We start from the raw sequence: 15,077 nt of genomic DNA, 5'->3' as shown, positions 1-15,077 counted from the left end.
CAGGAATTACTTACGATGATTTATCACACCAACCCGGGCAATTGTCACACTGATAAAATAGCCCGGGCCGGTGCCCGCCAAGCCGGGGCCTTGGGAGCCTGTTGGCTGCCGGGCTGCCAGCGGGGCTGGGGAAGCTTTTTGTGGGTTCCTCCCTGGGCCTACAGGGGGATATCTAGGTGGGTTGGAGTGAATGAGGGTGGGAGAGGAGACGATTCTCATTGAGAAAAATGCAAGCATCTCAGAGAAAGCACCCGGAATCTGCGCCCGAGTCACTCGCAAAGCACATAAACATTTGTCATCTTTGAATAATTGAATTAATGTGTTATTGTTTGAATGTATAATTCATAACGGGGGAAACTTTGTTTCTGTCCTGACGGGGAAATATACACACACCAAAAAAGAAATGAAAACACACACACACACACACACACACACACACAATCCCAAAACAACCACCACGCGCAGCCAGCCCCTGCTCGCTGAAATGATTCTGAAAGCCAATGGAGGCATCTCACAGCAACAAGAGGGAAGGAGGCAAATGAAGAGGCGCCCGGGTCGGAGCTGCAAGCTGAAAGAAAAGAATGCCCGCTGCTGCCCCAGCCCAGGTCCCTGGCAAGCTGGGGGTGGGGTGGGACGGAGCGGCGTGGCTCTTAGGACACCCAATTTTCTTGCAGTGCCGGTGAAAAAAGGCAGAAACGGGAGCGAACAGAGAAACAGCCTTCTGCAGCCCGCCCTGGCCTCTACCCCATCATCCTTTCCCCAGGCTTCCAGTCGCCCCGGGGTCTCCCAACCGGGCTGCAGGGACTTTTCCTCGCGTTTATTTTAGCTCTTCCAAAATAGAAACAAAAAATACAAACACAAAAACAAAGGGGAAAGAAGAGGAAACTCGCTGGGGTTACAGGGGCAGCAGAGCTTGGGTGGGGAGAGAGGAGCTGGGGAGAAGCAACTCGGAAATCATTATCTGTTGGTTAAAATCTGCCTGGGGTAAAATTTCAACTCGATTTTATAGCCTTCTATTATGACGCAAAGAAAAATTTACCACCCTCGCTTGAAAAGAGGGCCAGGGCCTTTTCTCACCGGTTTAAGAATAGGCGGCAGATGCCGTGACAGCGACCATTGTTCCCGGTAGACACAGGCGACCGGGCAACCTCAGCCCGCGTGCGCCAGGCGCGTCCCCCAGCCGGGCCGGTTTTTTACAACTCCTGTTGTCTTGGAGCAGCCCGCTAGCACCTCGCGCCTCACCCCTCGCCCCCTGGCACCCTAGCACCTCGCACACACACCCACTCCCTGTTTCAGTCTCTGTCTCTCCCTCTCTCACACACACAAGCGCGCGCGCGGACGCACGCACACTCACACACACACTCGGCCGCTCTCAGTAATTTTTCATAAGTGCAAAGCTTTGCTGAACCAAAGGTCACCATCCAAGCCACTAACAACTTCTCGCCGGCGCGCAGTTCCAAATCAGGAAGCAAAGGGAACTATTTGTCAGCGGCCGTGACAGCTAAGTTCATTAAGGATTTAAATCTGATGAAATAAAAGTTGCCAAAATATTTACCTGCGGCCGCGCTCCCGGGCCCGCCGGGGGCCGGGGGTGGAGGGCCGGGGGCACCGCGCAGCCCCCCTGGGCGGGTGATATTCTTGGGATCCCTGCACTTTCCAAGTCGGAGAGAGCCCTTTGCGTGGCAGATTAATGACGACTCCTTGTTTCTTAAGAGACGTGCTGAATTAATTATTTCGCCAATCACGTGGTCGGGACTTGTAGAAATCTATTCTTATCATCTTCCTCGCACTTAGAAAATTCTCCGGGTTATGAAAGGCCCTCCCCCGGCTGCCAGCGAGCCCCGGCCGCCCAACCCGGCGCGGGGGGCAGGGAGGGCTCCCCAACATGGCGGGCAGGCGGGCGGGAAGCGCCGTCTGCCCAGGGTCCCGATTTACTGTACTGTATACTCAGCGGGCTGTGCTATGGACGCGCTTCCTCCTCATCCCTGCCTGCGATTCAATACACACAGCGGTATTGATGTATTGGTGGGCACGGGAGGAGCCATTAACCAGAAGACGGGCAGAGGACAATCATAAAATGTGTCTGAATATTTAAAACTTCTGCCTGTGCACTTATAAATACACATGTCCACGCGTCTGGGGCGAGCCCTTCCATGTATTAAGGACACATGTCTGATTTTATGCATTCTGCTCATTTCCTGTCTGGAACAAGCACCCCATCTATTTTGGGACTCCTGTCTTGGTCCCTTCTCCAAGGCGAGGCCAAGATGTGAAGAAGCCCTTGCGGTAAATGTAGTGCAGGGCAGTTTTTATAGTGGGGAGTGTTTATTGTTGCCCAAGGGATGGAGGGGGCGCGGGAGAAGGAGGGGCAGGTGCAGGAGCTGAGCGGCACCGGAAAAGTAGAAGCCCAAGAGTGGAGGCCGGGGGTCAGGTCAGAGCAGCCACCCAGGAGCCTCAGGTGGGCCCAGAACCCAGCGCACTCTCCCTGCATTGGGGATGGAGGACCAGTAAGGTGTCTCATCCACCACTTCACAAAGACTTCCTCTAAGGGCTTCCGGACCAAAAGAGGCTGGGGGCTGGCCCGGGCCCAGCAGAATGCCAATCTGGATCCCCTTATTAACCTGGGCAGTTCTTTTTCTTCAAAAAATTAACACCCAACACTCTGCACCCTGAATTCAACCCCAGACTTCCCAATGCTCACAAAATATGGGGGCCAATTGGGAGTATGTGTATATGAGGGAGGGGGTAATAATAGAATTGCTAAGCCTTACATGGTTTAACCTTCACACTTTAGGCACCCCCCAAAAAATGGTGCCTAATTTATTGCAGAAAATAATAAATTGTTTATGTTAAGTGTTAGCTTTTAGAAGACTTAACAAAGAATGAATGCTTCTGTTAAGGCACCAAACAGGAGGGAGATTTTGCTACACTTTTTATTATTTTAAATATAGATCAATGAATTACATCAAAACTACAAGCAACAATTAGTATAAATAATACTTTAATCAGTGGCAGCAAAACATTGGTCAATTCTATTAAAAAAGCATCTCGTGTGAACAGACATCATAGGCTGACTGACAATGTCATCTCCCAACAAAAGGCCACGATGGACAAAGTGAGATGGGAGTCAGAGGAGCAACGTCCTCAGCAAACACTTCTCTCTCCCCCTCCCCCAGTCAGGACCCCAACATGGTTTTTGTTTTTGTTTTTAAAACACCAACACAAACACTTCTGGCTCATATTTAAAGGAACAAACTGGAAACAAATAATAGCAAATGGGCACTGGAGGCTTTCCACACCTAATTTTCTCCAAAGCACGTTCTCAGATGGAAACCTATTTCCTTCCCTGCCCTAAGCGGTTGTCGGGTCCTACCCCTTCCCTGGCCCACTCCTGTGGGCCCAAATGGATGCTGGGGTCCGGCTGGGACCTCAGCGTTGGGGGCTGCACTCTGGGCCATCCAGGCTCCATTAACATTTCAAAAGAATCCCTTGAAGCTGAGAAGGAGAGCTGAGACTTATAAACAAAGAAGTTGTTTCTCTGATTAAGTTACTTTCTAAAGTAGTGGGGCTATGTTTGAGAAGGAGCTTGGGTTTTCCTTATGAAAACATGTTTCTTGGCTTTCCTCTGGGGCAGGGATGAAGTCAGTTAAACCGTTGTGGCATTTGGTATGAAGCTGGGGGTGAGCAACCTGAACTTCTGAGGTGGGGGAAAATCTATATAACAAATCTCTATTATATATATGTAGTTGGATGTTGTGAAAATATATACCTTTTTCCGCTTCCCAAGGAGAAGGTTCAATGTATACACAGATTTGAGTTTTAGGAAAGCAGCTTAGCAACTTTCCAATTTGCCTAAGGATAGCGGCTCCTTTCAAATGGTACATCCAAAGACTGCTCTCCATGTTAGAGAGGAAAAAAGAAGAGAAGGGTAGTTAGAGTCCAAAAGGTTAAGGGTTTAGAGGTCAGTCCTCCCGGCTGAAATACAGCTAATCGAATAGAAAATTTGTCCTCTGGATGAACCTGATTCTGTAATTTACCCGAACTTCAGTAAAATACCTTTTCAGCTTCTCAACGTGAGGGCGTCAGAAAAAAAGATGTCTTGACTATGTATGAACTCTGTGCTTTTTGTCATAGAAACAATGATGTGAATAATGCAGGAATATCCATCTTTAATATCCCGACGTGGTGATATTCAAGTATTGCCATGTGCAAGTCTGAGAGCCAGGCTCACCCCAAGGAGGAACAAAGAGCAGTCCCCAGGGTCTAATACAAAAGACCAAGGCTTGGAAGACACTTTAGAGAAGCAGAATTTCAGCCTAGAGACTGCAGCGAATACCTGCCCTCAGCTCTCAGGAGACACAGCCAAAGAACACGCCTACAGAGAAACTCTTTTTTCCCTCCCACTTACATATATTTTTAAAATTACCACAGAAACCCTCTAAAGTGTTTTTGAAGTACTTAAAAAAATACCCCCTTCTGGATTTTAAAATTAAGTTTTAAGCTTATCCTTTCTCCCTTTCCCACCTTGGTGACTTTTTGATAGCTACAACATTTTTTGGAGCCTGAGGCCTTGGGAAGACTGGTTTCATCTCAGTATATGAACTCTGGTCATTAATTTTGACTTTTTCCTCCTTATGCTTGAGGGTCAGCATTTTAGAAAAATGAACTAAAGGACATCTCCCCTGTTGAGAGTGATTCCTTAAAAAACCACTATTCTCAAGGCAAAGATGAGTGCTTGAAAACTTTTATACTTTTACAAATTCTGCTTCTAATTAATGAGCTGAGGAAAACTTCCTTAGATTTTGTTTTTTAAAAAATTAAAACTTCAGGGGGAAAAAACCTCTAAGGCTAACTTTTGTGGACTTCTAGATTCAATTAGGGTTTTGTTTTTGTTTTTCCTTCTTAAAGCAAGAGTTCCTCACCTTCCCACTTTCTCCCCACCGCACAGCCCCTCCCCTACACAGGCCATACACTAATTCCTGTAAAACATTGCTATATGGGGGTATTTAGGGCATTTGGAATCCAGTTGGAACAGAAAATTCAGTCATTATCTAACCACCCAGTGCATAGAGGTTTTGTTTTCTTTCCCCAGAAGGAAAATGTTGGACCATTTGTTGCTTTTTTTCCCTTTCCTTTAATCACCCAGAACTGGTTGTAAGCACAGTGCTGAAAAGAACATGTGGAAATATATTTTCAAGAACACAACTTTGAGTGAATCCTTTGCTTCCTTCTGGAAGGGTTAAGGGCCCTCCCCCACCCCCCCCCCAACACACACACATTTCCAGAGAGTGGGGAGGGGTGGAGTTCAGAAGTAAGTGCACATATCTCTGATTCTGCTCCCTGAAGTTCAGCCCCTTTCACCTTTTTAGGATTTTTGGCATGAAGGTGTCAGTTATTTCTGTACCACATTTCTCAACAAATAAATATTTAAGCAAATATCTAAACATAAAATAACCCGTTTTTACTTCCTTCTTAGACCCTTTTCTTTGGACATGGGGCCACTGGGAGCAAAATATATATATTTTTAATCACACGAAATTCCATAGACAACCCAGAAAGTTCAGAAATCCTGACCCAGCTCTCTGGCTTATACTGAAAGCACCTAGCACAGGGGTGGCCAACCTTCTGCCTCAACTCTCCCACATTATTAGGCCACAAAGCTCCCTGGAGGGGTGGAGTGGGGGAGAATGTCCAAATTCACACTGGGATACAGCATCCATCCTTCATTTGCAAATTCAAAATCCAAGAGCGGTGATTTTCATGAGTTTAATGACTCGCCAATATTTTATGTTCTCAGTAGCTCCTGCCATATAATATACTTAGAGACAGAATCCCGCCCCCGCCCCCCATCCGGCTCTAGGGAGGGGGCTGCCCTCGGGAAGGATGCTAACCTAGTCCAAGGGCTGCCTGCTTGTCTCAGGTCCACCCCACTGTACCTTAGAGCCCAGCGAGGTGACAGCAGGCCCGGCCTGCCCCCGCAGCTTCGGCTCAGCCTGGTGCGCAGGGAGAGATGGGCCCAGGGTCCCCACTTCTATAAGGTCGTCAGGTCCGTGTGGTGGTCTTTGGCCATCGGCTGTAAATGCTGGCCGGGGGTGACTGAGGAGGAGCAAGATGAGGAGGAAGATGAGGACGATGACCTGCCTTTGGTGTTGGGCAGCTTATGATCTTTTTTCCACTTCATCCTCCGGTTCTGGAACCAGATCTTGATCTGGCGCTCCGACAGACACAGGGTATGAGCGATTTCAATCCGACGGCGCCTTGTCAGATACCTGTTAAAATGAAATTCTTTTTCCAGTTCTAGGACTTGCTGCCGGGTGTAGGCCGTCCGGGACCGCTTGGGTTCCCCACCAGTGTAGTTGGGGTTCACTGCGAGACAAAACAGACAGGACAGGCAGGTCAGAGCCTGGCCACTAGTTAGGCCCCTCGCCTCCGCCGCTCACTTCCTGGCGCGCCCCGAGGCCCGCGGCCCTCCCCGCGCTCCCAAGCTCGCTTGCTTCCTCCCTCCCGCCCTCTCCCCGGCGCACACGCTCACTCCCACCCACCTCCTCAAACACACCCACATACCCCAGGCTTGCGGGATCCCCAGATGTGCTCCTTCTTCCGGGCCCACCACCAGGTCCGGAACCCTCAAGCATTTTGGAAATCCCCCGCTCCTCCACAGCCTTCCCCCTGCTCTGAAAATGGAGTCCTCCCCCACCCCACCCCCATCCCCACCCCCTTTTGCGCCCACAGCCGAGCAGCCAGCCACATGGTCCTGACCTGCTCCCTCAGCTATAAAAATTTATGGGGAGAGTAATTGTGGCGCCCACGGAAGCTACACACGCCCCCACCTACACGCAACCCCTTCCAGGGGACCCAAGCCAACGGGCTGGGATGTAGATAGAGAGGTTCCTGGATCCGAGCCTTACCCGAATTCACGTGCACCTTCTTCATCCAGGGGTAGACCACAGCCGGCTGCTTGAGTGCTGTCCCGGGGGGCGGCTGCTTGGGGTCGGACTGACTGCAGGCCCGCGCCGGCGGAGGCGCCGGGGGCGCTGGGCAAGGCTCTCCCGGGGCGGCGTAGTGACCGCCGGGGCCGTTTGGCTCTTGTCCGTGACTCCGCGCAGGCAGCGCAGAGCCAGGCCCGGGGCCGCTGCCTCCGAAAGGCTGCTCACTGAAGTCGGGCCGTGGGTAGAGCCCCGGGGGCTGGAAGTCTGCGCCCTGTGCACCGCCGCCGTAGTAGTCGGCGCCCTGGTCGCCTAGGTAGCCGCCCTGCAAATACTCCTCGCACGGAGGGAACTTGGGGTCCACATACTTGGAGTTCACCATATACGAACTCATGACCATTAATTTCAGAAGGTAGAAAATACTAATTTTTCTCGTGTTGTCTTTTTTTCTCCTTCCATAGGGCCCTCCTACTTGCTGTCAACTGAATAAAGTTGGGCAGCCATGTGACCAGGCCAGCCAATGGCGAGGGAGCAAGTTTATCACCGGGTTGGTGAGCATCTCATAATTTTCACAAATTTAACTAAATAACATACGTATAATCAAGTAGCTAGCTGTAGCACATTTGAGAGCCCTGCCAGATATTAATGTAGTTCCAGTCCCCAGCACCCCATTCCCCTCAGGTAATCCCAGTTTTGTCTGCCACTGATTTTGCCAACCTTCCGTACCCCTTCCACTCACCCCCAGCTGAATGCAACCCCCCCACCACCCATACCAAGTAGGCACAGCTCAAGGAAGAATGAATCCTCCTATTGGGGTACAGAGCAATAAAAGGTGGGTGGGCGAAGTCGCCTTTGAGTTGGGCAGAGTGCCCCAGGCAGGGAGGGTTCCTGCCTGCCTGCCCTGCCTGCAGCCGGCGGGAGCCGGGACTCTGCCATACAAAGGCCGCCGTCCTGGCTTTGTTTTCATCAGGGTCACCCAAAAGTTAGCAGAATCTGGCCAGCTTGAATCAAATTAGGCAATGAGTAACCGCCATCCTTTCTACCAGTGCCCAGGCCCAGGGGTTCCCAGCCAAAGCTGGGCCCTGCCAAAATAGCAGGGGGCCCTCGCTGCCCTTGCCCATGTAGCTGGGGGTGGGCTGGGATGGTGGCAAGGGCACCCCCATCTTGCCAAATTGCACCCTAGAGCTCCCCACTGGGCTTCTTCGAAGCTTGCTTTCTTCCCACAGGAGGGCCCCAAATACAAGCAAGCTCCTATTTGGGTACCTTTGCACCTCATGTTCCTGGAGGGCAGAGCTGGGACTGGGCAAGCTGGCCTTGCACCTCACTCCCTAGTACCCCAAAACCTAGCCCTTTGGCCCTGCATCCATGCAACCAATTAGGCTTGCTTTTCTCTTTTCTTTTCTTTTCTTTCTCTTTCTCTTTCAGTCTTTTCAGCACCCAGAGGATCCTCTGTTTAAAGGTGAGGAGCTTCCGGAGAGGAAAAGGCTGCTCTATGTCACTAGGCGCAGCTGATCCTCCTGGAGTCCAAGGTAATAAAACAGAGGAGGCTGACCAGCGCCGGCTGCTTCTAGTCTCCACTTCGCACTTCGGTCTCTGGCTATTCCGAAGAAACATGAAGTTTTTGCATCGACCATATATTCCCCTAGAATCGAATCTGTGACTATATGGATACCACACAAATTCGGTTCTACAGGGTATATATAGACAACGTTACAACCTCTGGTCCCACCCAGAGTGAGGTACCTAGGCTGCTGCCGGCCCTAGCCTCTGCCTCTGAGCCACCACCGTTGGACGCAGCCACCCGCACTTTCTGAAACAGTTCAGGTAGCCTGATGGGCTTGGCGACAATTTGAAGCAATGAGTTTCCTCATTCTTCGGCCAGGGTCAGGGTTACCAAGAACGGGATCAACCAGAATATTCTTCTTAAGAAAGAAAAAAAGAAAGAAAGAAAGAAAAATAATCCATCCCAAGGATAGCAGCTTTATTAACCCCCTCCCCCAGGATCCAAATACCGCCCCCCTCCTTATCAAGTGGTATTTTCCAGAAAAGAACAAATGTCCTTGGCGGCAGAAGAAAAAGAAGCGAGAGGGGAATGTCCTCTGTCCACTCCTTTTCCTACTGCCTGACCAAGCCAGGTTGTCTGCCAAAGCTACTTCTCCAAGAAGTCGCACATTTACCTTCATGGGTCCTGATCCGGGCTGGCCTCTCCGTTCCGCTGCTGGCTGCTGCTGCAGACCCCGAGGCAGGCGCTGCTCACAGGCACCGAGCCGCCTTGGGCTGAGGCCGGCGCGCTAATGGTGAAGGGCAGGGCGAGGGGTCATTCGAAATCATTTACAAACATACCACAAACTTTCATTATTTTTGCTTTGCCGACAGCAGCACACAAGAGTACAAAAGTTCACAAATTTCACCCGCCCCAGCGCCTCGGCCCTGTGCAGTGCTTGCTCCTCAGTTCAGGGCATGGAGAGCGCAGACTCACTCAGAGCCTGGATGGATTTCAGGGGAACAGGGATGCCCTGGCTCGAATGGGGCTTTTGGTTGCCTAACTGTAGGCTGAAGGTGTTAGTTTTTTGTTTTTTGTTTTTTACTGTCTTGATTGCCCTTCCTACCTTCAACATAATTCAAAAATTAGTTTCAAGCCTGGGCCTGGGCCTGGTGGGGTGGGGCAGGGATACTTCCCCTTCAAGCCTGGCACTACATCCCCCCATCCTTTGCTTCCACCACTTTACCTATTTCGTAGGGATTTTTGGGGTGCCAGTTCTAACAAGGGCTATAAGGCTGCAGAATCTGTTTATCCCGGGAGAGTCCCCCCAGTTTCCCTGAATGCCAAGGACTCCCAAGTATCCACCTTCCTGGGACACTGGGCCTAGGCTCTATCCAGACAAATAGAGGGAGCCTGCTGAGCCGGCTGGGGACTGGGGTGAATGTACACATTTTCATATTTGTTAGACGCTGTGACCTGCATTTCACCTTATTGCTCGACTTGTTCAGACAGGTCAAAGCCAACGAGTTATTGATGAACAAAAGCGTTAAATATTCACCTCCCGCTCAACTGCCCATACTAATGCTTTTGATCTCTCGGGCTTTTTGTGCTGTGTTCAGCTACAGGACGCCGAATGTGGGTTTGCTAGCGAGCAGGTTCTGCAGAGATAAGCACCCAGAGCCAGTGGAGGGGAGGAGAGAAGCAAGACCAGGAGGTCCCCAGGACACCAGATTTTCCAGACTGGAGCCCAGAGCCCCTTTCACTTGAGCCAGCCTGGTGTATAGGGGTAACTGCTCTTCTAGGGTGTGTACAGCCTACGAAGGGTCGACTAGACTGCCCAGTCCAGCGGGGCCAAAAAACCTGTCTCTGAGTCCAGCCGTAGCTTTTCCAACCATGAAGGAGGGAGCCCGGTTCCTGCAGCCCTCGCATATTCCAACTCCCATTAAAATAAAATCACCTCCGTTTTGCAGTGAGGGAGGGCACAGTTCTTTCTGTGACTCTCCCTCCAATACCATTGTCTTAATGAGATGGTCCTCCAGGAGGCTTCACAGGCCTAATCAGAAATGTACCTGTCTTTCGCGGCACAGGCAGCTCAGAAAGATCCAAACATCCAAGCCAAGGACCCCACGAGTCTCTGGCCCCACCCCTCCGCACCCACCCCACTCCACCGTCCTATGCCTCCTTGCAGCACCAGCGCCTCTGGGGCAGAAATTCTCCAGCTGCAGTTACAGAGAAGCAGAGGTGAAAAGAAGGTCCGTATCCCTCCTTGCTGAGCCAGTGTCCCAAGCCCAGGGCCCACACCGCTGCAAACAGAACGGGGGAGGGGCGGGGAAGGAATGTCCACGTAAAGCTCAGAAGCGGGTAGCTCAACACACCCATGCCATAGAGGATTGAGTTTTTGTTTTCAGTGAATTTTTTTAAAAACAGAAGGTTGGCCAGGCTAGAACAGGTTAAGAAGGGTTGGGCTGCGGAGGGGATTGCATTGCCTTGGTGTTTACTGCGTTGGTTTGATGCCGCTAATAAGACGGGCTGCTAATTAGCAAGCTCTTAACAGAAGAGAGCGCCTTGGCGGAGCTGCACCTGTGCAGAGCAGGGAAAGGCCGCGAAGGTCCAGGAAGGCTCAAGGAGACAAGGGCGAGACCCCGCGGACCGTTGCCTCAGGCAGGTGTCTGTGAACCAGGCCCCAGAAGAGCTTTCCAGGACCTCGATTTAGCGCCTCCACCTCCCGAAGCGGACTGACCTCGCAGAGCTAGGCCGGGGATGGAGGGTGGGGTGGGGGTGGGGTGGTGGAGGCAGGGCCTTTCTTCCAAATCCGCCCACTCCACTGGCTCGGCCCTTAGCCCACCACTTCCCCGCGATCAGTACCGCCTCTTCGCGATTCGGAAGAAGCGGGAAGGTACTTACAGCGGCGCTCTCTCATGGTCCTGAACCTGTTGCAATGAAAACGGGGATCACTTAACTTCCACAGGATAATAAAGCAGAAACATAACACACAGAAAAATGACAAGGCCCAGATACCCCACCAATACCCAGACCTCCCTGCTTCAGGTGCCCGCCCCCGGGAACTGCGCAAAGTTCTCCGCGGAGCCGAAGACCGCAGTCGCTCAAGAGGAGAGCCGCGTCTCCATCGCCTCCCCCACTCCACGCACCCTTGGGCAAAACCTCACTGGTTACTTGGTCCGAGTCAGGTTGCCCGTAACAGGGTTTTCCCAGTGGGAAAACGAGAAGCGAAGAGAAAATGGGCCTTTGTGTGTTTCCTTCCTCGCAATCGGGCTGGGTGGGTGCAGGTACACTGGGGAGGGGTAGCCGCTCTATCTGCCCCTCACCCCGGCTTCCTATCTCTCCCACCCTGGGAGCAATTCAGCCTCCCATTCCAGCTTCAGGTTGGTTTCAAATTCCTCAGCCCCAACCAGTGCCCCCCAAACCTGTCTTCTCCTCCTCAAAGAAGAATCAGGCATGGCTGGGACTTGCCACTTCTATTTCAATTCAAAACAAAGAGCAATTTCCAGGGGGAAAAATGAGGACCCAAATGATAACCAAGGAGGAGGAAAAATCAATGAGTTTAAAGGTGAATGGTAATGCTTTAGATTGTTATCCAGCTCTTAGGGTGTGACATCAATTTTTCAGGATTGCTGCTGAGAGCCCAGAAGACAATCTTACTATGCAGTGGTCCTCCCAGAGGCTGGTGTCCAGTTTTAAGTTTTCAGTCTTTCCTGATATTATTATAGGAAGGCAATATCAGAAATCTCAGGGACAAAGCATCTTCACCTTCATCCTCTCTTTCTTTCCCCACCCAGAATACCACTGTTTTATTCCACTTCTGAAGGAGATGCTCTTATGGGGAGGAGAGGGGCAATAAGTCCTTCTTGTGAGGTGAGAGCCCTCAATTCCTAACTGTCCCTATCCAGAAGGGAGGGCATAGGACATCGAGATGCTTATTCTATTTGTTAATTTAGGTTTAGGCTAAAATTAGAATTAACTTCGGTGAGACTTATCCCCATCCTAGGCAGAAAAGTCAGGAATAGAGAAATCTCCCACCTCTGAAGTTGTTGTGGAAAAAGTAATAAGTGACTTACTGTTTTTCTTTCCTAGTGGGCAGGGGAGCTGGGAGTAGAACTGTCTCCTTCTTAGCCCAGCGCTGGCTGGAGCCTCTCACGTTCCTATTGCTGCTCCAGGAACCCAGCATCTGCACTTGTATGCTCTTAACCTAATTTATGGTGGGAATTATATTTTGGCTTGTCAACTCTCAAGCCATAAAACAAAGTTTATTGGAATCACGTGCTCGTAAATAGCCACTCAGGTCCCATCTCTACAGAACCATAAATAACCATTGACTCTAAACTTTTATTCACTAAATAAAGGTTTGCTGCAACTGTTTCCTCAGATTTAAATAGTTCCAAATATCCAAGATGCAAGGGAGGTCATATTCATATCAATACCCCAGACTTTTCAAATAGCATCTTTTCAGAGAAACTGTTTAACTTGGGAGATAGTGCTATTTGGATAAGGCTGGTTGGTGGGCATGTCTTATGATTCTTTGGCTGCATTCACTGTGAGTACCATTAACCCCTTTATTTCAATAATTTTCTAGCTCTAGATGTGATAGAGAAAGGTCAAAAGCCACTTCTTATTTGCTTATGACAGAAGTTGGAAGTTATTTGAGATTTTGTTCAAGTTTCAATAGAGAAAGGGTGGTTAGGGAGAGGCTCGGTGGGTTTGGGGGTGGGAGTGGCAGTTGGAATTAACACTTGGCTCCCTCGGTATTGTTGTGGATGGGTTTGGAGAAAGTCAAAGGTAGCCACATGCCTAGAGGTTTCTATAATTTGCTTAGATCTGAAAGGGAAGTCTTTGCAAGTGACCAAACTGCTTAAAACAGCAAGACTTGGGGTTTGGTAAAGTGAGAAAGTGGAGAATAGCCTCATTAGAATCTTTGGCAACTAAAACTCCAAAGAAGTAAAACAATAAAACAATAAAACAGCCCTGGTGTGAAGGAGAAAGGGTGTGAGGAAGCAAATGAGACTCTCAAACCTAGGAAGTCAGATGTCCCCACTCCCATAGTGTCTCCAAGCACAGGGTTTAAGGCTCAGGAGCTCTGGGGGCTCAAAACTGGGTGGGAGTTTTAGGAGGCCTACCCCCACACCCACACTGCTGCCCCCACCAGGGAGAGAGCCTAAGAGAGGAAGAGGGAGTAGTACACTGCCGCTGTCCTGCTGAGAAAGCCAAGGAAACAGCTTGGGCCTGAAGCTGCTCTCTAGGAGAATGTGGCATTCTCTGCTTGGGAGAGGCTGGGGTGGGGGTAAGAGAGAGGGAAAGATGCCCTCAGCTCCCACCAAGGAGCATAAATAAAAAGAGAACTGACCCCCTAGCACCCTTCAATAGCCCACCAGAGTTGCCACCAAACAGTGTAAAAACATGTGTGGTTTTGACTATTCTGATGAAAATAATGGATGTTCTGTGGAGATTTGTAGAGCACACACACATATGATTTCTAAATCAAATTCAGTTGCAACTGTTCCCATCAGAAAGGCCCATGAAACCCATAAAAGAGATCCCTTCATACAAAGATCTCTTTGCATCCCAATTTCCACCCATTCTACATGCATTTCCAAACCCATTTCCTGATTTGACTGTCATTAGCTAGAAAGCAGGGGGTTATTAGCCTGGATTGTAAGGCATCCATTTCTCCTTTTTCTGTTTCATTAGCCATGTAGAAAGATATTTTTCTTTTATGGTTGATGGCATCTGTTTTTAAAAATGGATAAACTCTTCAAAACATAGTTTCTGATTCTGATTAGCACCAGATGAGCAGCTGTAAAATAATAATAATAATAATAGTTTGAGGGGTTGAGAAGAGCTATCTTTATTTTCCTGTAACCCCAGCACTTTGGGAGACTGAGGCAGGCAGATCACAAGGTCAGGAGTTTGAGACCAGCCAGACCAACATTGTGAAACCCCATCTCTACTAAAAATACAAAAATTAGCTGGGCGTGGTGGTGCACCTGAAATCCCAGCTACTCAGGAGGCTGAGGCAGGAGAATCGCTTGAACCCAGGAGGCAGATGTTGCAGTAAGCCAAGATCGCACCACTGCACTCCAGCTTGGGCAACAGAGCTAGATTCTGTCAGGAGAGAAGGAAGGAAGGAAGGAAGGAAGGAAGGAAGGAAGGAAGGAAGGAAGGAAGGAAGGAAGGGAGGGAGGGAGGGAGGGAGGGAGGGAAACAAAGGAAGGAAGCAAGGAGAGAGAGAGAGAGAAAGAAAGAAAGAAAGAAGAAAAGAAAGAAAGAAAGAAGGAAAGAAAGAAAGAAGGAAGGAAGGAAGGAAGAGGGGAGGGGAGGGAAGGAGAGGGGAGGGGAGGGGAGGGAAGGAGAGAGGAGACCACAGTACATATTAGTTTCCAGGCAATTGTGATGAGCTTTTTATGAGAATGGGGTAAGAAGACAAGATTGAGGAGAAACAGTGTTTGAAACAGTGATGGGTACCTAGCCAGGGCTAGGTAGACATTCTTTGAACAAATGGTGATGAAGCCTGGTGACTGAAACATGCCTGCAACCTTTACTGTGGCCTACACAAAAAGATAAAATTACATAGCCTACTCTGTATATTTAGACAATAACAGAAAAGTAGCTGTGAGTAAAGAAAAGGAGAGACGAAAGGAATATATTGAGGCAGA

The 15,077-nt window shown here is 49.9% G+C and overlaps 1 protein-coding gene across 1 annotated transcript; it reads right to left on the bottom strand.

Annotated features, from left to right (window-relative positions):
* Nucleotides 1–4,892: 4,892 nt before the first annotated feature.
* On the bottom strand, nucleotides 4,893–7,706 carry HOXD4 (homeobox D4). Its single transcript, XM_025405316.1, has 2 exons — nucleotides 6,909–7,706; nucleotides 4,893–6,366 (listed from the first exon to the last, which is right to left on the bottom strand). Exons 1-2 carry the CDS (start codon nucleotides 7,324–7,326, stop codon nucleotides 6,032–6,034), a joined length of 753 nt encoding a protein of 250 aa, XP_025261101.1. The 5' UTR covers nucleotides 7,327–7,706; the 3' UTR covers nucleotides 4,893–6,031.
* Between the last annotated feature and the right edge of the window lie 7,371 nt (nucleotides 7,707–15,077).

The sequence above is a fragment of the Theropithecus gelada genome, chromosome 12, assembly GCF_003255815.1.
Source record: "Theropithecus gelada isolate Dixy chromosome 12, Tgel_1.0, whole genome shotgun sequence".
Lineage (NCBI taxonomy): Eukaryota > Metazoa > Chordata > Mammalia > Primates > Cercopithecidae > Theropithecus > Theropithecus gelada.
This window is presented reverse-complemented; position numbering and strand designations above follow the sequence as displayed.